Below are 23,010 nucleotides of genomic sequence, written 5' to 3'. Positions count from 1 at the left end.
GCTGCCGTGTCTCGAGCTTTATTTCCAAAAAGGCCTTTGTTTTCCTAAAGAAAACGAGGGGCTCAGCCCACCCCAGCCCCCCTCGAGCAGCCACGGCCTCTGGAGGGACAGCAAAGGGGACCCCGACTGCGGGGCCAGCCGTGCACGGGGCTGTGCAGCCCCTGGGGGTCCTGTGGGGAGCCCCAGCCCCGCGCCCAGCTGTCACTGTCACCCTCACTGTGCCCCCACGCTGGTGCCTACCCTGCAGGGCACTGCTCCAGCCTGGCCGCGGCAAGCGGGCACCAGCTGGCACCTCCCCACTGCTCGCCAGCCTCGGTGGTCCTTGCGGACACCGGGGCAGGTGGAGTCGAGGGAAGCAGCTCCTGCGGTATCACCCGACGCTGCCGGGGACCCGCGCTGGCCTGGCGTCCCCTCCCGGTGCAGCCAGCGGGACTGGCACGGCAGTGGTGGCACCGACCCGTGTGGGCACGCACGGTGGCTCGGGGAGGCCAGCACACCCCAGGGCTGCCAGCGCCCTGACAGCGGGTGCGGGTCCCTCCCTGGGCTCTGCGCCCGTCGGCGGGGCCGGGGTGGGCGGCGGAGCTGGCACAGTCCAGCACGGAGCGGCACCGCCGGCGTCACTCGGCGCCAGCGCGTTCCCGCAGCGCGGGCAGCGTCAGGGTCTCCGGCGCCGACTTCTTCCGCGGGCGAGTCTTGGGGGGAGCCAGGAACTCGGGGGCCTCGTCGCTGAGGGGGGTGGAGGGGGCGCTGGCAGGGGCCGAGTGCGTGGCCGTGGGCTGCCCCACCTCGCTGACCGAGATGGCCGGTGCCACCAGGCCGATGAGCTCGTTGGTGGCCTCCTGCGTCTCCTGCTCGTAGCGCCGCACCTCCTCCATCGTCATCCCTGCCGAGCACAGCCGGGCTTGGGGCCGCTCGGCACCGCCGCGTCCGGCACCCCCTCATCCCGGGGCAGCCTGCGCCCCGCGCCCCGGCTCCCCACCGAGCTGGGGGACAGGAAGGGGACAGGGACTGGGGACAGGGGGACGGGCAGGGAAGGGGATGCTGGGCAGCACAGCCAGCTCCCCAACTCCAGCACCAGCCCAGCCAGCAGAGGGGAAGGGATGGATAGGCAGCGCAGGCAGCGCAGGCAGGGGACACGCGGGGAGGGCAGCTGGGAGGGGGGACCCTCCGCCGCGGGGTGCAGGGGGGGCACAAGCCCCCCTGCCTGCACCCACCCCCAGGCAGCAAGGCGGGGTCCGGGGTGTCCGTCCCCGGCAGGCAGAGGGGCTTAGGGGTGCTGGTTCCCCAGCTTTTGGTTTGTGGCCACTTGCATCTGAGTCTCGAAGGCCCGGACCTCTTCCAGGGACATGTCTGGAAGGCAGAGAGCCGCTCACCGGGGTGGTCTGGCACCCGCCGCCAGCTGTCACCAAACCCGGGGGTCCCGTCCCTGTGCCCGCACGTGGCAGCCGCCTGCAGCGCGTGTCCCTGCCAGAATGGGGGTTCAGGCAGCACAGGCAGGGTGCTGGGACCCCTGTCCCCGTCCTCCCCGAGGGGTGCAGGGGAGTGGGCAGCGTGCGGGGGTGCAGGCAGGGGTGAGCAGGCAGCACAGGCAGAGCAGGCAGCAGCGCAGGCGAAGAGCAGGAGCTGTGGTGGGGTTAGTGGCATCAGCAGTTAGACCTGCAGCCCCCTCCCTCCATGGGCACCGTGTGCCCCCCTCCCCACAGCGCCGGGTGACCCCACGGACTCACCGCACCACTCGTCCACCCAGGCAAAAGCCTGCCGGTGCCCGATCAGCAGGATGTCCCGGATCACCTGCAACACCACGGGGGTCAGCACCCTGTCACTGCCCCCCCAGTGCCTCCCAAACCCCCTTGGGCCCCTCTCACCTTGTGCACAAACTGCTCCACCCGCGTCTGCAGCCCCCACACCTCGAACTTGACGCTCACCAGTTTGTAGGAGCACATGATGGGCTTGGTGTGCTGGCGCCAGCCCTCCCGCAGCGGCCCCCGGCCTGTCTTGGCCGAGCTGAAGAAACGGGGGTCCTGGGGGGATGGGGAGGAGTGAGATCATGAACCCACCCCCCTGAGACAGGAGACAAGGGGGTGGCCTCAGGGAGCTCCCTCGTCCCCAGCCGTGGTACCTCCAGGCTGCGGTAGTAGCGCTCAGGGATCTCGTCGAAGGCGATGTCCAGGAAAGAGACCTCGTGGTCGCCCAGGATTTTGTCACTGTGGAAGATCTGGGGAGGAGAGGGAGGGTGAGTGACATGGGGCATGGGTGGTGAAGTGATGAGTTTGCCAGGTCTCAGCTGCGGTGCACACTCACATTCTCGCTGTCCCCGCAGTTGTCCTCGTACTTGGTCTCGATGTAGATGGAGAACTTGGGCAGGAAGGAGCACTGCAGGGAGTGGCTGTCAGCTGGTCCCCAAGGGACGCCCAGCCCGAGGGACACCACTCCCAGGGATGCCCACCCCGAGGGACACCCCACCCCCAAGGATGCCCATCCCCAAAAGATGTGTGGTCCAGGGACACTGATCCTGAGGGACACCCACCCAAAGGACACCCAGCCCTGAGGGACACCCACCTCCAAGAATGGTCATCCTCAAGGACCACCCACCCAGCCACAATGACACCCTCTCCAGGGGATCCCATCCCCGAGGGAATCCGAGCCCCACAGGACACCCACCCTGAGGGATGCCCAGCCCAAAGGACACCCACCCAAGGGCTACCTGCCACGGTGACACCCCCCCTGAGCGATGCCCACCCTGAGGGACACCCACCCCTAAAGGATGTCTGTCCCAAAGGACACGCACCCCCAAAAATGCCCCCCCAGCTCCCGACAAGGGGACAGGTCATTCCATGCCACCTCCTTACCGTGTACTCTGCAGGCACACCAGGGCACATCACAGGGTGGCATCGCCAGGCGGCATCACGGGGGGAGAGAGGGAGTGGTGAGACCGGGGACAGCTCCCTGCAGCCCCCCCACCACTGGGCAGGGACAGGGTGCCCGGGGGTGCCCGTCCCACGCCCTGCCCGGGGCTCACCCGTGATGGTGTAGGGGTAGTAGTTCCAGGCCCTCTCGGTGATGTAGAAGATGCGGGGGGTCACCGCCCGTGCCCAACTTGGCAGTTTGCTGTGGGCACCACGGCAGGGCACCCCCTCAGGACAGGACATGGCTGGTGCCACCCATCCATGCGCCGCCAAACACAGCTTGCCTCTGGGACCCCCATTCCCACCCCAGGAACCCCACCTGCTACCTAGGACCCTCCACCCCAGGATGCCCCCAGGGATCCTCATCTGCACCTCAGCATCTTCATCTTCATCCCAGCACCTCTCCCATTAACCACTGCCACCTCCCTGGCACCTGCATCTACACTCCGACACTGTCATCTGCACCTCAGGACACCCCCAGGGACCCCTGTCACCTCTGCAGGACTCGCACCCCTGCCCCAGCTCCCAACCATGCACCCTCACCTCCACTCCAGGATGCCTCCAGGGACCCTCCTCACCTGCACCTCAGAATACCCCCAAGGAGCCCTGTCACCTCCCCAGGACCCTCATCTGCACCCCTGGATCATCACCTGCACCTCAGAACACCCTCAGGGACCCCTGTTGCCTCCCCAGGACCCTCCCCAGTGCCCCAACATTCCCCCACCAGAGACCCCTTCCACCTCCCCAGCACCTTCATCTGCATGTCAGGACCCCCCCAGGATCTGTGCCAGCTCCCCATCTCCACTCCAGTGCCCCCATCCTCTCCTCAGGTTCCCCACCTCCTCTCCAGACACCCTTACCCCCCTCTCCTCCCCAACAAACCCCCACCCTCCTTCCTGGACCCCCACCCCTTCCCCAGGACCCTTCCACCTCCCCAGGGCCGAGGCCCCAGGGTGCTCCCATTCCCCCCCCAGCAGCCCGGCAGGATCAGGCCCCCTGGGGAGTCGGGAGGTGGGTTTTGATTAATTTTCAGGCGTTATAAATAAATTTCAGGCGAGAGGGGAATCGTGAGCGCTGCAGCTAAAAATAACCCGTCTCACACCAGCAGCTCCTGGTGGGGAGCAGCCCGTGTCCGCAGACGGCTGAGGGGACGTGGGGACAGTGGTGCTGGGGGCCAACAACTGCCCCACAGTGACACCCCCAGGGCCAGGGCGTTGCTGAGCCCCCCGATCAGGCACCCACTGGCACCCGGAGGTGGGTGCCCACCAGAGAGAGGTGGGTGCACCCCTGCAAGGTGGATGAGTGTCCTGAGATGGGTGTACCCCATAAGCAGGGGGCAGCCCCCCAGAGAGGAGGTGAACCCCTAAGATGGGTGCATAGCTCCCAAAGATGGGTGCAGCCCCTGAAGACAAGTGTGCCCTGGGTGATGGGTGCAGCCCCGGAGATGGGTGCAGCCCCCCAAGATCGGTGCAGCCCCCCAAAATCAGAACACCCCAGGAGATGGGTACACCCTGAGAGGTAAGTGCAGCTCCCAAAACTTGATGCAGGCCCCGAAGATGGGTGCACCCCAGCACTTGGGGACCCCACTGGGAGACACACACAGCCCTTGAAGATGGGTGGGTGCCTGGGAGATGGGTGCAGCCCCCCAAGATCACTGCACCCCAAAGATGGCTACACCCTGACTGACAGGTGCAGCCCCCAAGGCTGGGAGCAGCCCCCCAAGATCAGTGCACCCCAGGATTTGCGAGCACCGCTGGGAGATGATGGAGGCAGCCTGGGAAATGACAGGGGTAACCCTGGGAGAGCAGTCACACTGCAGGGTGTCCAGGACCCAGGAAGGGGCTTCCTCAGAAATTTTGGAGGAAGAGCTGGGGCCACCCTGATGCCTGCCCATGCCCCCCACCACAGTGTCCACCCAGCACCCATCACCGGAGCCACAGGCTCACCTGGAGAGGTGGACACGCTTCTCAGTGAACTGGCCGGGGCCGTGGACGGGGTCCTCGTGGGGCTCGTTCTTCACCACCTCCACGCCCTCGCCCTTCTCGCTCTCCTGGTGGCTGTGCTTGCTGATGGTGTAGAGCTGCCCCACGCGGTACTGCAACCACAGCGCCCGCCCTCAGTGCCACCGGCCCCGGTGACCACCCGGCACAGCCCGGGGGCTGAGCCACGCTGCCGAGAGGGGAAACTGAGGCACGGAGCAAGGGGTGGCGGACCCTGAGCCGTGCAGCGGGCAGGGGGTTCCTGGGGCACCCTGCGTGACCTCCCGTGTCCTTAGGCTGTCCCAACACCCAGGCAAGGGCTGGATCCTGCTCTCCCTGTGCTTTCCCACTGCCTTGCAGAATGCCTGGAGGTTTTCTGCGCGGCAAACTACCTGGGAGCCAGGGAAAGCTGTGAGTCTGTGATACATATGGATGTGTCCGTGTCATATACGTAACGATAAGGTGTATTTGTGGATTTGGCGATGCAGCTGTGCAATAAGGGTTTGATTGTTCTGCTGAAGATCCCATCCACCACCCCACCCGCCAGCACTATTTTACCACCGCACTCTGCCTAAATTAAAACCTTCCCCAGGTGCCAGCAGGGAGGGATGGCACTGCCCCGGGGTGGGCACCGCTGCAGGTCCCCGCTCGCCAAAACGGCCCCGTCAGCACCAGGTGCTCACGAGAGACCTTTGCCCAGGGATGCTGCCAGCTGTCAGCGCTGTTTGCCGATGGCATTCAGGCTCCCTGCCGGAGCAGGGATGGCGCTTGTGCTCCCTGTCATACCACGGGCATCCAAACCCCCGCCGCCCTTCCCCTGCTGGTTCATCCCCTGCTCCTGCTGTGCCCCGGTGCTGCCGTCGGGCTCTGTGCCCCAAGGTCGCCGTGCCCAGGAACGGCATGCCCCCCCACCTGCACCCCAAAGTACGGCTCAGCCCTCGCACGGAACATTCCGAGCCCAGCACGCCCCGGTCCCTGTCCCAAGCCGTGCCACGAGGACACAGCAAAGGGGTCACCGCGTCCCTCTCAGGGCAGGAACCGATCCTCCGGCGCTGCGCTGCTCCGGGTATGAGACCCCCACCCACAGCCCCTCCCTCGCTGCGTCCCCGTTCGTGCCAGCCGCGGCCCCGTGCCCCGCGCTCACCTCCTCGGTGGTGAGCGGCATGCAGATGCGGTACTCCTTGACGAGCATGGTGACACGGGCAGGGTGGCACGGGCACGGCGGCCAGCACGGGGGTCAGGCGGAGGCGTCGGCGCTGGCGGGGACACAGCTCATGCTGGGGGGCCGCGGGCAGCGGCAGCGGGGGGGACGCGGCGCTGCCTCCCACGCTCCCATCCCAGCACCCCACGCTCGAAGCAGCCGCCCCGCTCGCGGTGACTTCACGAGCCGTTGCCATGGCAGTGCCGTGAGGTCACCCGTGCGAGGAGCAGCCTGGGTGTACCCAGCTGGGGACACCCCGGCACCCCAAAACCCTCCCGGCGTTAACCCCTCCCCTGCCAGGCGGACGAACACGTCCCTACGCGGCTGTCTTGGAGCACACGTGTCCCCCCAAAATAGGGTGCCATCCCTTCGGGGTGCCACATCCCCACCCAACTGTAGTGGCCAGTGAGGCAAGAGGGTTGCAGAGATGTGAGGATGGGGTCAGACCTGCCCGATGCTCCTGGGGACCCACCTCTAGGCACCCACACTCTGTCCTGTCCTGAGGAGCTGCTCCCCGGCAGCACAGGATCATGTCTCTGATGTAGGACACCCCTTCCCTGGGCAGGAGTTGGACCCCCTTCCCCGAGGCTTCCCCCAGCACCTGTCCCAGCCAGCATGCACTCTAGGGCTGCCCCCCAGCACCCACCCCAGCCACGGCACTGCCAGGCTGGCACATTCCCTTCCCCGTCCAGCCAGGGCTGGGGATGCTCAGAGTGAGTAACAGGACTGCTCAGGGGGCTCCTGAACGTGGCCCCCAGCCCCACAGAGAAGGAAGGGGACGTTGGCCCTCCTGAAAGTCACCCTGGATGGGGGATCAGGCCTTGGAAGGGGCAGACGGGGGCTCACATGGGGTTTTGTCTGGAGTCAACTTGTCCAGCTGGGGACACAGGGACATCCTTGGGGGTACAGGGTCATAGCGGGACACAAGGGCATCTTTGGGGGCACCGGGGGACACAGGAGTGTCCCTGGGTCCACATAAGCATTTGAGGCTACAGGGGCATCCCTTGGGGGACACAGGGACACCCTGCTGACAGGGCAGAGGGCTGGGTGCTGGTGCCAGGTTGTAGGGACCCCAGTAGCGGGGGCGGAGGCAGCCCCGGCATAGGGGAGGTGACACCCCGGGGACCCACCGGAGCACCGCAGGGCACGGCATTCCCCTCCCCATCCTGGCAGCTCAGACCGGCCCCCGCCGGCTGGAAAAGAAGGAGCCCCCCGGCCGGGCTCAGCCGCCCCTTCCCCACCGCTGTCCGCGGCCACATTCCCTCCGGGCCGAGCCCCGCCGCCCCTCCCGCTGCCCGCACTCACCGGCCCGCGGCGGTGCCCGCTCCCACCGCCGCCGCCGCCGCCGCCGCCGTGCCCCGGCCGTCCCGGGCCGTGCGCAGGAGCGAGCCGCCCCCCGCACCGCCTCCCGCGCCGCGGCACACCGACCCCTAGGGGGAGGAATGCACCGGCACCGCACCGGCACCGCACCGGCACCGCACCTCGCCTGGACCGGCACGACATCGTACCGGCACCGGCACTGCAACGGCACCGCACCGCACTTGGACCGGCACAGCACCGCACCGGCACCGGCACCGGCACCGGCACCGCACCTGGACCGGCACCGCACCAGCACCGCACCGGCACCGGACCTGGACTGGCATCGCACCGCAATGACAGTGACACCGGCACCACGGCACCGAGAGACCCTCCAGCGCCAGGGCTCCTCTGGCACCGCAGAGACTGGCACTGGGGCACCCCCGGCACGGCACGGCACGGCACGGCACGGCACGGCAGCAGGGCTTCCCGCACCCACCAGGTCTCAGGTCCTCCCAGCAACCCCCAGCACCCGCTGTGTGCCCCAGGTGGGAGATGCCCTGATGGGGCTCCTGGGCTGCACTCCCACTGGCAATCCCCAAACCTCCTCCAGCCACTCACCTGCACCCCACTGCCAGCCCAGCCCCTGTTCCCCCAGCCTCACCACACCCCACGTGCTGGCACTGCCCACGTGCCATCCACAGCCATACATTGCCAGCACAGCTCATCACCAGTGACACCTCTGTCACTCCCCGTGCCTCCCGTCCTCCTTCCTCCACTCATTTCCATCACCCTGGGCACCGTCAGTACCCAGTGCTCGGGTGCTGCACTGGGCTATGCCTCACCACTGCCGTTTTCCTGTTATTTCCTCCCAAAATTCTGCCATTCCCTCCAGCCCCGCTGCCTGGGGTGCAGGGGAGTAGCCCATCAGTGCCACCATGATGGCCACTGTGGGGACAGGGATCGGGCAAAGGGGACTCCCACCAGGCCACCCTGTGGTGTTGCCATCACTGGCGGTGCTGGGACCCAGCACTGCAGTGGTCCTGGCACTGGCCATGGAAGTCCCACCTGCCCAGGCACTGGGGCACCTGTGGGCTCTTTTGCGGTCGCCAGTCTGTGCCATCTTCTAGTGGTGGGGACCCCTCTTTGTGTCACCCTGTGAGCCCCAGCGCAGCAGTGATGGGCCCTGACATGGCCCCGGCAGCCCTGAGGCAGCAGGGATGGCCTGAGGTTGTGGCCAGGACAAGCAGTGGCCTAAGGAGCAGCGTGGGGACAGTGGCCCCAAAACCTGCCAGGGTGCCCCACGGGTACCCATCCCACATCTAGGAATGCGGTGCCAGGAGCTCTGCCCGCAGGCACACCTTCCCCTGCCTTCTTCCCACATACCAGCCTGTGGTGTCACTGTCCCCCGGTGCCGTGTGTCAGCACCCCCAGCTCTGGTGGCTCTGGGTAGCAGCCACCCCCCATCCCCATTTTCCCCCAGGGAGGGGACAGCACAGCAGCCCCCAAACGGGAATTCTGGCCTATGTGGCTGGGACCAAACCCAGCAGGGCTCCCACTGGGGTGACTGTGATGGTGACAAGGACCCGGCCATGCTGGTGACAAGTACCTGGCGGGCTCTCAGCCCCCCCAACAGCTGCATTCCTCCTGAACCTGTTTGGCGGGGCCCCGTGCAGGTGCCAAGGAAAAGGCATCCGGGTTGGGCTTTTCCTGGTCATGCCCTGCTTCACTCCAGTGCCGAGTCAACAAGGAGGAGAAAGGATTTGCTGGAGCCTGGTGCCCCCATAGTGCTGCTGGTGCCCCCCAAAGTCACCCCAGTGCCGATGGTGCCCCCAGTTTCTCACCCCCCAGCAAGGATCCTGCAGAAAGTTGAGAAGGGGAAGAAAGAGGAGGCAGAAACAAGTGAAAAATGACCCAATTTAATCCCGAATCCTCTCAAGCTCCGGGGTTTTGGGAGCCCCTCGTGGCCCCTGCAGCCCCCCTGTCAGTGCAGCCCCTGGGGCCCCGGGCTGAGCGCACCCCTGGGAGCACCCCCTGGCTCTCTGCTCCGGCACGGGAACGAGGAGCTTTCCGAGGCATCTGGCCTCTTCCTCAGCTCTGCCAGCAGCCCCGCACCGACACCGGCACCCAGCCGCGTCCCACCACCCCGAGCCCCTCCCCGAGCCCTTAGGGAGGTGCCCTGACAAAGACCATCCTGGTGGAGAAGATCAAGTCCACCAAGTAGGCGATGAGGTTGAAGATGGTGAGGAAGGTGACCCCCAGGTGCTTGTCCCACGAGCAGTTCCTGTTGCAGGGGTTGGGGCGGCTGCGTCCCCTGAAGTTGTAGAGGGGCCAGAGGATGGTGGTGGTGAGGTACATCAGCAGGGCCAGGAAGTTGTACCCCACCAGCATCTTCTCCAGTGGGCAGGGAATGTAGGTGAGGCAGCGGCCAATGGTGAAGATGATGATGAGGAGGGTGATGATGAAGCAGATGGAGTAGACAGCCACGCACCACATCAGGCCAGGTTCCCCATCGTATTCATCCAGCAAGGAGAAGATCAGGCAAGCCACGTAGGCTTCAAAGACCTTGAGGAGTCCAGGCACGGTGGAGAGGAAGCTGCTGATGTCCCCTGGCTTGGCGCGGGTCAGCGCCACCTCGGCGGCGTAGGCGAGGAAGCAGAGGCAGGAGGCGGTGGTGGCCACGGCCTGCCGGGCACACTGGTTGCTGCTGCAGGGGCTGATGATGAAGGTGGCAGGGAAGATCACCGAGGAGGTGAAGACCATCAGAGCCGCCAGCATGGAGAAAGCTGAGGTGAAGTCATCCCAGGAGAGCGGCAGCAGGGGGTAGAGCTCCAGCAGCTCCAGCAGCAGCACCAGCAGCGTCACAACGAAGCAGAAGCACCACGTGAACATGCACCACGTCCCGTAGGGACCCCCAAAGTCCCCGGTGGAGGCCACCAAGCTGAAGGCGAGGCAGGACAGCACGACGGCAAAGAGCCGGGCGATGCCCACCCAGGAGGTCAGGGCGCGGAGGTTCACCGTGGCCACGGCCATGGTCCGGCCGCTCTGTGCCCGCGCCGCGCTGGGCAGTGGGTGCTGCCCGCAGCCGCTCTTATCTGGGCGCTGGGGAAGAGGGGTGGGGTGCGGGGCAAGGAGCTGCCAGCCCCCCCGAGCCGCCCGTGCTGAGGACCCTCGGCTCTGCTGCCGCTGCCACCACGCCGGGTGGCTGCTGGGGCTGGCGGGCACGGAGCGGGTGGATCATTAACGCGGGGCTGGGCAAAGGGCGGTGACGCCGAGCGCTGCAGTGGGGCCGGGGCGGGCAGGAAGCCACCATGTGCCACTATCCTGGCAGCGAGCCGCAGCCCTGCCCACAGCAGGAGGCACAAAGGAGCCTTTCAAGCACCCCTGGAGTACCAGGGGGGCCACCCTGACACACCTTGGCAGGTGCCAGGGCTTGGCAGCCAGCGGGGCAGCACCCACTGGGTGCCCCTGAGGGGTTTAGGGGCTGCACCCTGTGATGGGTGCTCCTGACAGGAGGGTGCCACAGCTGGGTGTAGCGCCTTCACACCCTTACAAGCAACATCTCCACACCCCTCCGGCACCTCTGCTCCCCTCCCAGAACCTCCACCACCTGATAAGTGGCTCAAAGTCCAGCTGTGCCAGCTGCCGTCACCGGGCATGGTGGATGAGGTGACCATGGGAAGGGCATCTGCATCCTGGTCACACCCCACAGGCAGCACCTCCACTTCCCCAGGGTTCCTGGGGGGGGCCCAGCAGCCAGAGCAGCACAGGAGGGTGGTGGCACATCAAAAGTGGGGAGTCCAGCAGGAGGGTGAAGGTTGAAGGCTCTGGATTAACCTTTAATGTCACACAGGGTCCAGGGGTCTGTGCCCATGGCAGAGCTTGGGGATGAGGGACCCATGTCAGGGCAGCTGGGCACTCTTGGGGGGAGCTCCTCACCCCAGGTAGGTTCCTGGCACAGCCATGGTGGGCAGGGGTGGGCACTGCCACGGGGTCCAGTGGTGGCTCTGGGGGGCTCAAGGTGGCTCAGAGGTGGCTGCTGGCCTCGCCCTTGGCGGGCAGCCCATTGAGGGGGCTCGGCCCTGGCCGGTTGCTCTCGTTCAGCCGCCGCACGCGGTAACTCTCGTAGTGGACGTTGTGGGTGATGTCCTTCAGGTCCTGCAGGTGTGACCTGCCCGGGATGGCAGGGGGAAGAAGGGCATCATGTCACTGTCCCACTCACGCTGCTGTCACCCCGTGGGGTTCCAGCACTCCCTACCCTGTCCCCTGCTCACCGGATCAGCAGGTCCCGCAGGAGGGGGAACTCGCAGTGTGCCGGGTTCTCCACTGCAAAGCAAGGCAGAGGGGCAGGGTGGGCAGGAGGGCTCAGTGGTGCTGGGATGCTCGGGCAGTGCATCCTGGCACGCTCCGGGTACCACCAGAGCACCGGCACAGCTCCGTGCCATGTGCTGTGGCTCGGCACCCACCCAGGCAGGGACACCCGTGGGTGTTGCTCCCCGTGCCTGCCGAGGGCCGGGGGTGTGAGGGGCTCTGCTCACCTTCAATGATGCCCCACTTGGTCTTGCGGCCCAGCACCCGTTTGCCGTTCACCTGGTGCTCCTGGTCTGCCCCCACCACGGCGAAAGGGATCTTCTCCTGCTGGCACAGAGGCTCTGCTTGCTCCAGGTGATGCTCCCCCAGGGTCCCCAGGGTCCCTGTCCCCCACCCTGCTCCCCAGGGGCCGGCCCCCTCCATCCCAGCATCCCGGCACTCACACGAATCCTGTCGTTCAGTGCCCTGTCTTCGGGGTCCTGGTCGAAGTCCTCCTGTGGGTACACGCTGATGGCGTGGATCTTCAGGTCCTCCTGGATCTGTGGGATACAGGGCTTGAGCCGGGGCCAGAGGGGACATGGGGCACCCCGGGAACCCCCCTGGGAGCTGTCCTCACCCGCTGCTTGAACTCTGCCCGTTCCTCCAGGGTGAGCGTGTCAGCTTTGGCAATCACCGGCACCACGTTGACGATCTTGCTGAGCCGCCGCATGAACTCCAGGTCCAGTGGGCGCAGCCTGACAAGGACCAACATCACCCCAGGGTGTCCCCACCTCTGTCACTGTGGGGTAACCCCACCACTCTGAGGTGACCCCAGCACTATCACCCTGAGGTGACCTTCCCCACTACCACCCCAGGGTGACACCCTATCACTGTCACCCTGGGGTGACCCCACCATCATCATCCCAGGGTGACATAACCACCCCATAGTGACCACCCCACCACTGTCATCACGGGATGACCACACCACTACCACCACTCCAGAGTCACCCCAGGGTGACCGCACCACCACCATCATGCCAGGGTGGCAAAACCACCTCATAATGAGCCCACCACCTATGGGTGCTGTGAGTGGGGACTCACCAGTGACCTGTGGGGGGGACAAAGTAGACGCATCCGTGAACCCGAGTGTCCGGGATCTTCCTCTTGCGGGTGATGAGGATCTCCTCCCGCAGGTACCTCTCGTACTGCTCGTTGATGTATTTCATGATGGGGTCCCAGCTGAGGATGAGGAGTTGAGGGACGGCACCTGAGCTCAACCCCTACCCCAAACTGCCACCCACTGAGCCGGGCTCCTGCACCCCCTTTTGTCCTACCAGTTCTCATTGTTGATCTGGTCCCCGAACCCTGGTGTGTCAGTCACTGTCAGCTTCATCTTCACCCCCTTCTCTTCGATGACTGTGGGGCAGAGAGGTGGGTTGGGGGGATGAAGCATTGGGGAGAAGCAGGGACCAGTCATGGGGGATGTTTTGAGGCTGTGAACGTGGCTTCAGACCCCCATCCCAGCCCCCTGCTTCTCCCAGGGGCTGGTGGGACACGACCCCATAGTGGTGACCTTACCATGGGTGATGGACTGGAGCTGCACTGTTTTGGGAATACGTTCCTCCTGGCCGGGCTGTGAGGATTTGCGGCTCACCTTGGACTTGAAGAGGGTGTTCACCATCGTGGACTTCCCCAGCCCGCTCTGCCCTGAGGGAACACCGGCAGCTCTGGTTTGTCCCCCAGGGCAGTAACATCTTGATATCCACTTGGGAGCAACCCAGAGTTTGGGGTAACTCTGGTTTATCCCCAAATAAATGTCTTCCCCAGGCAACAATCCCTTGGTATCCACTTGAGAGCATCTCAGAGGTTGGGATAATCCATTTTATCCCAGGAATAAATTTGTTCCCCAAGGCCATAACTCCTGGTACACATCTGGGAGCATCCCAGAGATTGGGCTAGTCCTGTTTATTTCCCAAATTTATTCCCCAAGGTGATAGCCCCTCAATATCCATTTGGGAGCCTCCCAGAGGGTGGGATGACCTCACCCATCAGCATCACCATGTTATGGGGTGCGAGATATTGCTCCTTTCCAATTGTTTGCTACTTAAATCAGTTAAAATCACTTAAATTTCCTTAAAATCCCTTAAAAGCATGATTTCCCCAGGCATGGCGGAATCAGAGCCAGTATTCCCACCCCAACCAGGAGCAACCCCCACGCCCGGCGCTCACCCACAACCATGATGTTGAACTCAAAGCCCGTCTTCATGGTTTTGATTTTCATCTGGTCGAGCACAGCTTCGATTCCCACGTATCCAAAGAGCTGGCAACCCACGGGGCCGGGCGCCACGGAGAGGGGCACCGCCTCCTCCTCCTCCTCCTCCGGCACGGCCGGCGGCTCCATGCTGCGCTCCTCGGGCTCCAGGCTGCTCCCTGCACCGCGGGGTGGGCAAAGGCGGTGAGCCTGGACCCCTCGGTGCCCACCCCTCGGTGCCCACCCCTCGGTGCCCACCCCTGCGCCGGCAGCGTTGCCCCAGCAGCGGCCGTGCCGGCGGGCACGCAGCCCCGGCACATTCCTGGGAGCCGGTGAGGCTCGGCATGGCAACACGGGCACGCCACCCCCCCGCCACGCCGAAGGGTCCGGGGAGGTGCCAGAGGCATCTTTGGGGTGGTCGTGCCAGCGGATCCCACGGTGCCGCCGGTTGCTGTGCGATCGTCGGGCACCGCGGCCACGGCCAGCGCCCTTTGCCCAGCCCACGCGGTCACCCACGCCAGGCCACCTCCTGCAGCACCGCTCCGGCCCCCGCACACGCGGGGGGCTCCGGCCCCAGGGCAGGACGTGCCACCCCACACTGTACCCACATTGTACCCGGGCACTGGGCACTGCCGAGCGAGGGGCACCGGGGGTGTCGGGGGTGCAGCGCAATCACCGGCACAACCCCGAGCCCCAAGGGACACGAGGGGTTTGCCCGGGGGACCGTGCCCGGAGCGTGTCCCAGCCCGGGGGCCACCAGAACCCCGTGCCCGCCCCACCTTTGTGCGGCAGCCCCAAATCCCTTTCCTCCTCCTCCTCCTCCTCCTCCTCCTGCTGCTGCATCCCAGCACGGCCATTGTTCAGCTCCTACCTCGGCGCCGCGGTGCCCTCGCTCAGCACCCGCTACGGGCGGGGGGGTGCCCTGGGCGCCATCCGCACCCCCATCCCCGGCGGCGCCGCGGCCCGGCCCCTTCCCTCCGTCGGCTCCCGGCTGGCACCAACCCGGCTCCGCCGGGGCTGCCGCTCCCACGCATGACCAGCATGGCAATATCCCGCCCCCCGCAGCCCCCTCCCCACCACAGCCAAGCCCCCGCGCCCGGTTTGCCGGTTGATTGGTGGGTGGGGAAGGCTGTGCCCACCCGGCTGTGCCCACCCAGCACATGGCGCTGCTCGGCCTCCCAGCCAGGCCAGCACGGATGGGGACCCCTCCCATGGCACAGGGACACCCTCACTTCGGCCCCCATCACCCCCGTGGGTGGCTGCGGTGGCACTGAATGGGAGTGGGAGTGCTTGGCTGTGGGTACATTCCCCACTGGCACCCACGGGCTTCCTGGCACCGGGGACCACCCTTCACTGTGCTCCCCCCCTCCTGCGTCCCCCAGCAGCACCTGTGCCCAGCCCCGGCACGGCGGGGTGGGACAAGGGGTGGTGGCCCTGCCACTCGCCCCACTGCCGCAGTGCCCCACGGCGCTTGCGTCCCCCCACGCCGCAGCCTCCCCCGTATGTGCCAGCCGGCGCTTGGCACCGGCGAGGCTGGAGCGGCAGCTTGCGATGGCCCAGGCTGTGAGGGACCTGCTGAGACCATGTCCGTGTGCCACGCAGCCGGGGGACAAGGGGCATGTGGGCAGGGGCCAGCCTGAGCCAGCCCGGGGTACCAGGAGGCGATGGAGATGAACACCCCCCCATTGCCATGGCAACGGCATCCCGGCGTGGGAGCCACCCAGCACCCTGAGCCCACTGGGTGCCAGAGTGGTGGCAGGGCTGGGGACAGCAGTGTCGCGTGTCCCAGCTCCCCCTGCGCCCCCGTGGGTCGGGATGTTCCTCGGAAGTGGTGAAACAGCCGCGGATTTCCTGGTGACAGCGGTGACACCCGGCTGGGGGGGCTGGGGGAGGGCAGGATGCCCACTCCGGCCGGGACCCACCCACCCAGCACCGCCCGTGCCCACAGGGCGTTCCACAGGCTGGCAGGGACGTGGGATGGGAGGTCCCCATCAGGGAGGGGACCCCAAAAGCTATTGCAACCCTGTTCCCCGGGGGACATCGGCCCCCTGTACCCCCACCCTGGCCCCCCTTCCCAGTCCCTGCCATCCTTGGCTGTTGCCAGGACAGCTCCAGAAACAAGTGATGCAGCCGCTGGAGCCATCCAGGGTGGCTGGACACTGCAGGCAGGGTGGCTGGACACTGCAGGGTGGCTGGACACTGCAGGCAGGGAGCAGGCAGGGGTTGCTCCTTGCCACCCCCCAGCTCCCCGGGGTGGTCCCCAGGGTGCAGCCCCCGAGCAGGGGCTCAGCCACTGTCCTGCGCCGTGCCAGTGGCAGCACCAAGGAGACACCCACAGCCAGAGGGCATGGCCGGGGTGACACCGGGTGCTGCGCCCAAGGCTGCCTCCCCCACGGGTCCAGAGCCCCCCGTGCCCCTGTCCTCACTGCCAAAAAGCCCCGGTGGCAATGGCCAGCAGCCGGGTGGCCACGCGGAAACTCTTTGGCATCCCCACGGAGCTCCGGGGCAAATGGCTCCTGCAGCCAGACCTGTTCCAGGACTCATCACAGATGCTCTTATTTTCCAGACAGGGACAAGTAATCCCGGGTCCGTGGTCTCCTCCATGGATTTAATTACTGATGCAGGGTTAATTGGCCAGTTCCCCGGGAAGCCTGTAATAAAGCTTCAAGGGTGGAGGGTGCTGGGAGAGGACGAGCTGGGATGGGAGCTCCCTGTCCAGCTGCTCACCACTGCTCTGGACCGAGCGACCGGGCATGGGATGGGGAGAGCGTGGCTCCGGATCCAGCACAAGGGAGCTGACCCCTCTGGCAAAGGGATGGAGAATTTTGGGGATGCACCCACTGCCCCGGCCACACCACAGCTCTACCCGCCCAGCTGGGCTGACCCAGAAATACCAGTGCCTCTCCCAGTGCCGAACACTACCCAAGGGGACAGTGGTGACAATCCCCATCTGCAGCTGGACTCGGAGCCAGCCCGTCCGTCTGGCCGTGGCACGGGTGGGAGCCACGGGACGGGGCTGGGGGTGGCTGGGGACCGTCGGTGAGCAGAAGCAGAAGTGAACCATGGAGCAAAACCCTGCGCCTGCTGCACTGCTGGGGACAGGGGACAGTCACCCAGCCCCGGTGGCAGCACTCCCTGCCCGCACACCGCCCTGCCCGCTGCCACCACGCCATCCCTACCTGGGCGAGCCGGCCGGAGCCGGGGCTGCTGCCGCCGAGAGCTGGTCACCGGGGCCAAATGGCTCCTGGGGTGCAAGGCAGAGGGCGGCTGCTGCCCACGGCTCCTCCTCCGCTCCTCCTCCTCCTCCTCGCCCCGGGCCCTGCGTGGGCGACCCGGCGTGGAAGTGAAATGCGGCGGCCGGCGGCTCACTTGGAGCTTCCTCCTATGGAGTGTGGGACCCACCGTGCCTCGGCGCCCCGGGGCTACCCACGGGTGTCAGAGGCTGGGGGCCGGGGTGGCCTCCCGGGAGAGGAAACAGCACGTTCCCACCTCTTCCTGGCAGAGAAACCGCTGTGCCCGAGCAGTGTCTGCCAGCCCCCTGCCAGGCCCGGGCCATCTGCAGGGCAGCCGGTGCCACTCGCTGCCCTCTGGCTCATGTGTCCCCCCCAGCCTGGGCACGCTGCGCTTGGCTGCCGGCCACCAACACAGCTCTGTCCTGAGCACCATCCCCTCATCCCCCTGGCTCCATCCCAAGCGCCGTGTCCCCATTTCCCCATCTCCCCGGCTTGCTCTTGAGCACCGTGTCCCTGTCACAGCCCTGAGCACTGTCCCTTGTCTCCCTGTGACCCTGGCTTGGCCCCAAGCACCGTGTCCCCCTGACCCCAGCTCAGCCCTGAGCACAGCTGCATCACCGCAGCTTGGTCCTGAGCACCGTGTCCCTGTCATCTCGTCTAAGCCCTGAGCACCTTCCCTTCGTGTCCCCATCACCCCGGCTTGGCCCCAAGTACCATGTCCTCATGTCCCTGTCACCCTGTCGCAGCCCCAACTGCTGTCCCTTTGTGTCCCCATCACCCCTGACTCAGCCCTGAACACCATATCCCTGTCCCCATCACCTGTCTGAGCCCTGAGCACTGTCCCCCAGTGTCCCCATCACCTCTCTCAGCCTTAAGCACTGTCCCCCAGTGTCCCCATCACTCTGGCTCAGCCTCAGGCTCTGTTCCCCCGTGTCCTCATGACCCGGGCTCGTCCCCAGCCTCATCCCTCGCCCGGGGAGCCGCGGGCAGCGGGGCAGCCGGGCTGGCTGGACAGCAGGGACACGAGCATTGCTGGGGGATGATTCACCGCGGCCTGGAGCAGATGTATGGATGCCTTCGCCGCGTCAGTACTTAGGGCCCGGCGACGGCGGCTCCACGACAGCCCAGCGAGACGGGCAAAGAGCCCCAAGCATCCAACCAGGGAGCACCGGCGGTGGCAGCCGTCTCCCGGCCACCCCGGCGCCCTCCGGCCCTCCTGGAGCAGCCGCTGGGAAGGGGAACACCGGGGTACCCCCTCCCCGTGCTTGGGGACGGGCATGGGCTTGGCAGTGCCCACCTCGGCACGGTGGGAGCCGAGGGCACGGCGGGAGCCGAGGGCACGGCCGTGCCGGGGAGCCGGGCACCGCTCCCCGCGGCACTCGGCGCACGCCGAGCGTGCCCTGGCGCACCTTGGCCCCCCGCCACCTCCCGCGCCCCACGGGGAGGGAGGAACAGGATCCATGCCCGTGCCAAGCAAGGAGGGATGAGAGGGGAAGAAAGCGCTGGACGCGGGACAAGATCGCGGCGATAGGCGGCACGCGCGGGGCCCGGCGCGATGGGGCACATGTGTCCCGACCTGTCTGCCCGCGCCGCGAAAAACAATTAGCGCCGGGGCGGTGCGGGCAGCTCGCCAGGCACCCCGGGGACGGGCGGGCCAGGAGCGCCGCCAGCTCCGCGCTCGGCTCCGCGCCTTCGGCCCCCCCACAGCCAACGCGCCCCTGGGCCCCGGCACGGAGGAGCAGCGAGCTGGCGGGGCTCCTTCTGTCCCCAGCGTCACTGTCACTCCACGCTCTCCCTGGCATCAGCTCATGCGGGGTTTTGGCAGCGCTGCGCCCACCAAGGGGGGCCCGATGGAGAGAGGGGACGGGGACAAGAGCGAGTCCTACCGTGCTCTGGCGTCACCGCTGCGCCGCTGCCGTCCGCGGCCTCGCCGGGAGCCGCTGCCACCACGCGGGGTCCCCGTGGTCCCATCAGCCCCGGCATCCCCAGGGCCGGCACCAGCACCAGCCCCCCGAGGAAGGCGGGCTGGGAGCTCACTTGCACCGTCTGCGGCTGCGACACCAGCCTGAAGGTGGCGGCTTGGGGGGCTGGCAGTGGTGGCAGCCCCTCGGCCCTCCCCGCGGAGGCGGCGGCCGGGGCTGCCTCCCCCTGTCCCCAGGGCTGAGGAGGGGGCCGGCGGGACGGGATGGGGCTGGCACTGAGGGTGACCCTCCGCTGCGGCCGGGGCACCACGCGGGGGGCCGTGTCCCACCCCCCCGGACCCTCGGGGAGCGGGGGCAGCCCCGGGGCTGTCTCTGTGCCATCGGATGGGGGCAGGGAGGAGGAGGAGGAGGATGAGGAGGAAGGCTGGTGAGTGCGAGGCTGGGGTGCAGAGCTCTGGGTGCCCCACGGCGTCCCCAAGCCCGGTTCCTCGGCGATGTGCAGGTCCAGCGCTGGCAGAGAGCCGTGGCTGGCAGCGGCCCCGCGGAGGGGATGATCCAGCTCCACCGGGAAGACGCTGCCATGGGACGGGACCTTCTTCAAGCCGGGGCTGGCGGCCGGGGGGCTGCCCGGTGGCTGGGGGGGGCCCGGTGGGCGCGGGGCTCTCCAGGCTGGAGGATGAGCTGCGCTGGCTCTCCCCGTCACTGCCCGGCCCCGTGGCGAAGGCCAGGCGGCCCTGGAAGGAGGCGGCGCGGGCGATGCCGGTGCCGGCGGTGCCGTTGGCTGGGCCGGTGGCCAGGCCAGTGGCCAGGCGGGTCCGCAGCACGGGGCTGGGAGCCGGGCTGGGGCCGGGGACGCTGCCCAAGCGGGGCGGGTGGCCGGGCTGCAGTGGCTGGTGGCTCTCGCCGGTGCCTGAGGACAGCGGGGACAGGGGGCAGCCGGGTGCCTCGTCCCCATCTTCTGCCTCAAATGACTTCTTGAGCGCTGGGGACAGAGAGAGACACGGTGGCATGAGAGCGGCACCCGATGGCACCTGTCCCCTCCCCAGCCCCATGTGCGTGCCCCCACCACCCAGAGGTGCCCCCTGCTTACGAGCCCGTCCCACCGAGGACCCCAGCCCGGCGCCAGCTCCTCCCCAGCCCCGCGGCGCTGTCCCCGCGGGTTTTATCATTGTTGCCCGGTTTATCTGGCCGGTGCCGCCAGCTCCCCTCGCAGCACACTGCCCGCTTTATTCCCCCTGAAAGGGATCCGGCCGAGTAACCGGATCCCCGCCTGACCCTCTCCCCCTGCGTCCATCCAGGCAGCCGCCGGGAAGGATTCCTGCCCTTTCCCGGGCGTTAACCCTGGAGCCCACTGACGGCAGGCGGGACTGTCACAGCCCGTTCTGGTGGCTGCTGCTGAGCCTCCCACGCGGCTTCACGGCAGCCACGAGCCCACGGCACAGCCTCGGGTGCCAACGAGCCCCCCCCCGGGCCCCCTCGGCTCCCCAGGGGTATCGCAGCACCGGGCTCCGGCGCAAAGCTCCTGCTGGCACCGGCTCCGGGCGCTTGGCAGAGGATGTGGGGACCGTGTCCCCATGGGGGTGACCCCCGTGAAGCCCCCACGGTGCAGCCGCCCCCTCCTTCCTCCCAGCCCCGCACGAGGCTCCCCAGGAGCTCCGGCCGGCTCTGCCCGACGGGCCCCGCGTGGTGCCGGCAGCGGCTCCGCGGCTGCGGGGAGAGCGCGGGGGGCCCAGGTTCCCCCCGGAGCCTTCCGCGCCCCCTCTGCCAAGCGCCGGGCGGCTGCTTCCCCCCGGGGGGCTCCGGGAAGCGGCCCACGCTGCGCCCCTGCATCCCCCCGGGCCGGGATGTGTGCCAGCCGGCCCCGCACCCCACCCGCTGGCACCAGCCCGCCGTCGCCCTCCTCTTCCTCAGCCGCTGAGCCGGGGGCAGCGGGGTGGTGAAGGTCCCTCCCTGTCCCCTCCCCAGGTGCCCCCGTGCCCGGGGCAGGGCAGGGGTCAGAGGCCGGGCTGTGGGCGCTGCCAATCACAGCTCTCCCCAGGGCAGGTATTTCTGTGGCCGGTCCAGCCCTGCCCCACCGGCCGGGTTGCCGGGGGCCACGGGGTCACGGGGCCGCCTGCCCCCTCCCCACATCCATGTCTCTGCTTTGGTACCGCCCAAAATGCCTTCTTTTACCCCAAACCTGCCTCTGGCCCCTGACCCAGCCTCATCCAGACCCCAGATGGTGTCCGGAGTGACGGGCAGGGGGAGCGGTGAGGGGGGATGCGGGGCAAGGTGGGGGTGGCAGGCGGCTGCCGGGTGGCAGAGGGCGAAGTGGGGGTGGCAGGGGGCGAAGGGGGACGTTTGGAGGTGAAGGGGAATTGGCAGGAGGTGAAGGCGGGGATGTTGAAATGGGGTGGCAGGAGGTTTAGAGGGGTGGCAGGGTGCTTGGGGGTTGGGGGGAGGTAAAGCAGGGGTGACAGGAGGTTTAGGGGTTCAGCGGGGGGTTTGGGGGGATGGCGGGAGGATGTGGGGGTTTGGCGGGGGTTGAGGGGCGTCAGCCGGCAGCGGCGGGGTTAAGGTGCCCGGGGTAGGTGCACACATTCCTCCCCGGCGAGGGCAGCAGCAGCCCCGGGGTCGGGTTTCGCCGCCCGCCCCCGGCCCGGCCCCGGCCCGGCCCCGGCCCCCCCGCAGCCCCCGGTCCGCGGTGGGAGCGCGCACACGCGGGAGCGCGCACAGGAACACCGCGAGCACGGGAAAGGGGGGGTCCCACACCTTCCCCCGCTCCCCGCAGCCTCGGTAGCCCCCCTTGCCCACCCCATCCCCGCACCCCCCGAGAGCACCCCCGCACCCCCCCGGGCTGAGGGGGAGAGCAGCCCCCCACCATGCCCAGTCCGGGGGAAATCCCCTCTCCCCACACGCTCAGCCCCCCAAAGACGCTCAGCCCAGCAATCCCCCCTCCACGATACTCAGCCCCCGGGGGGCAGCGCAGCCCCCCACGATGCCCGGTCCTGAGGGGTCACCCCGTGTCCCCACCATGCGCACCCCCCCACGATGTGCAGCCCCCGGGGACATTAACACCTCCCCCTCCACCCCGTACCCAGCCGCCGGGGGGGAGCGCAGCTCCTACGACGCTGAGACCTCGGGGAGCCCCCCAGACCCCCCAGGATGCCCAGCTCAGCATCCCCCCCTCAATCCCAGCCCCCCACGATGCTCAGCCCGCCCCAAGGCCCCCAGCCCAGCAGCAGCAAAAGCCCCGGACCGAAACCCAGTGCCCGATGCTCCCCGCTTCGGGGGCAGCCCAGCCCCCCCCAAAAAGCCCAGCCAGCAGCATCGCCCCCAAAATCAGCCTCCGGGCGGGGGGAGCGCAGCCCCCCACGATGCTCAGCCCCTGGAGGGCACCCCCGTCCCCCAAGATGCCCAACCAGCAGCATTTACCGCCCCGGAGGACACCCCCCGTTCCTCCCACGACACCCAGCCCCGAGTGGGGGAGTCCCGAGGGGGGGTCCCCGGCCCCGGCCGCACCTTCGAAGTCGGAGAGGATCCCGTCCAGGTGCTCCTTGACAGAGAGCCGGGCCATGGCGGGGCGGGGGGGGCCGGGGCTGCCGCCCACCCGGGACCCCCGCATGGGGAGGGGGCAGCGCCGGGGAAGCGCAGCGGAGCCCACCGAGCCCCGGGACGGGACGGGCCGGCGCCGGCTGCCCTCGGCGGGAGGGGAAAGAGGAGGGGACCGGCCGGGGGAGGGGAGGGGAAGGGGAGGGGAGGGGGAGGTCCTGCCTGCGCCCCCGCCCCGGCCCGAGACCCCCCCTCCTCCCCCGGGCCGGCCCCCGCAGCTCCGCCGGCCCCGCCGCGCCCGCCCCATCCCGGGGCACTGGGATGCTGCAGCCCCCGGCTGGGGGTCCCGGGCAGGCTGGGGGTCCCAGAGAGAGTGGGGGGGAGTTCCTGGCCAGGCTGGG

The 23,010-nt window shown here is 67.9% G+C and overlaps 3 protein-coding genes across 3 annotated transcripts; all 3 read right to left on the bottom strand.

Annotated features, from left to right (window-relative positions):
* Nucleotides 1-2: 2 nt before the first annotated feature.
* LOC116451937 (cytoplasmic phosphatidylinositol transfer protein 1-like) lies at nucleotides 3-6,640 on the bottom strand. Its single transcript, XM_032125935.1, is given in 10 exon segments — nucleotides 3-883; nucleotides 1,728-1,791; nucleotides 1,866-2,021; nucleotides 2,120-2,215; nucleotides 2,302-2,373; nucleotides 2,850-2,857; nucleotides 3,020-3,108; nucleotides 4,853-5,001; nucleotides 6,030-6,117; nucleotides 6,119-6,640. Coding segments are annotated over 10 exon segments (1,152 nt in total). The 5' UTR covers nucleotides 6,283-6,640; the 3' UTR covers nucleotides 3-617.
* A 2,641-nt stretch (nucleotides 6,641-9,281) lies between these two features.
* On the bottom strand, nucleotides 9,282-11,094 carry LOC116451938 (myeloid-associated differentiation marker-like). The gene is given in 3 exon segments (XM_032125936.1): nucleotides 9,282-10,601; nucleotides 10,604-10,666; nucleotides 10,669-11,094. Coding segments are annotated over 3 exon segments (1,143 nt in total). The 5' UTR covers nucleotides 10,696-11,094; the 3' UTR covers nucleotides 9,282-9,548.
* Nucleotides 11,095-11,194: 100 nt separating this feature from the next.
* Nucleotides 11,195-22,749, bottom strand: SEPTIN12 (septin 12). Its single transcript, XM_032125927.1, is given in 12 exon segments — nucleotides 11,195-11,553; nucleotides 11,657-11,708; nucleotides 11,921-12,017; nucleotides 12,137-12,232; nucleotides 12,310-12,427; nucleotides 12,774-12,911; nucleotides 13,007-13,088; nucleotides 13,251-13,379; nucleotides 13,902-14,102; nucleotides 19,043-19,724; nucleotides 19,726-20,060; nucleotides 22,580-22,749. Coding segments are annotated over 12 exon segments (2,178 nt in total). The 5' UTR covers nucleotides 22,683-22,749; the 3' UTR covers nucleotides 11,195-11,408.
* Between the last annotated feature and the right edge of the window lie 261 nt (nucleotides 22,750-23,010).

This window comes from Corvus moneduloides, chromosome 16 (assembly GCF_009650955.1).
Source record: "Corvus moneduloides isolate bCorMon1 chromosome 16, bCorMon1.pri, whole genome shotgun sequence".
In the NCBI taxonomy this organism is placed as follows: domain Eukaryota; kingdom Metazoa; phylum Chordata; class Aves; order Passeriformes; family Corvidae; genus Corvus; species Corvus moneduloides.
This window is presented reverse-complemented; position numbering and strand designations above follow the sequence as displayed.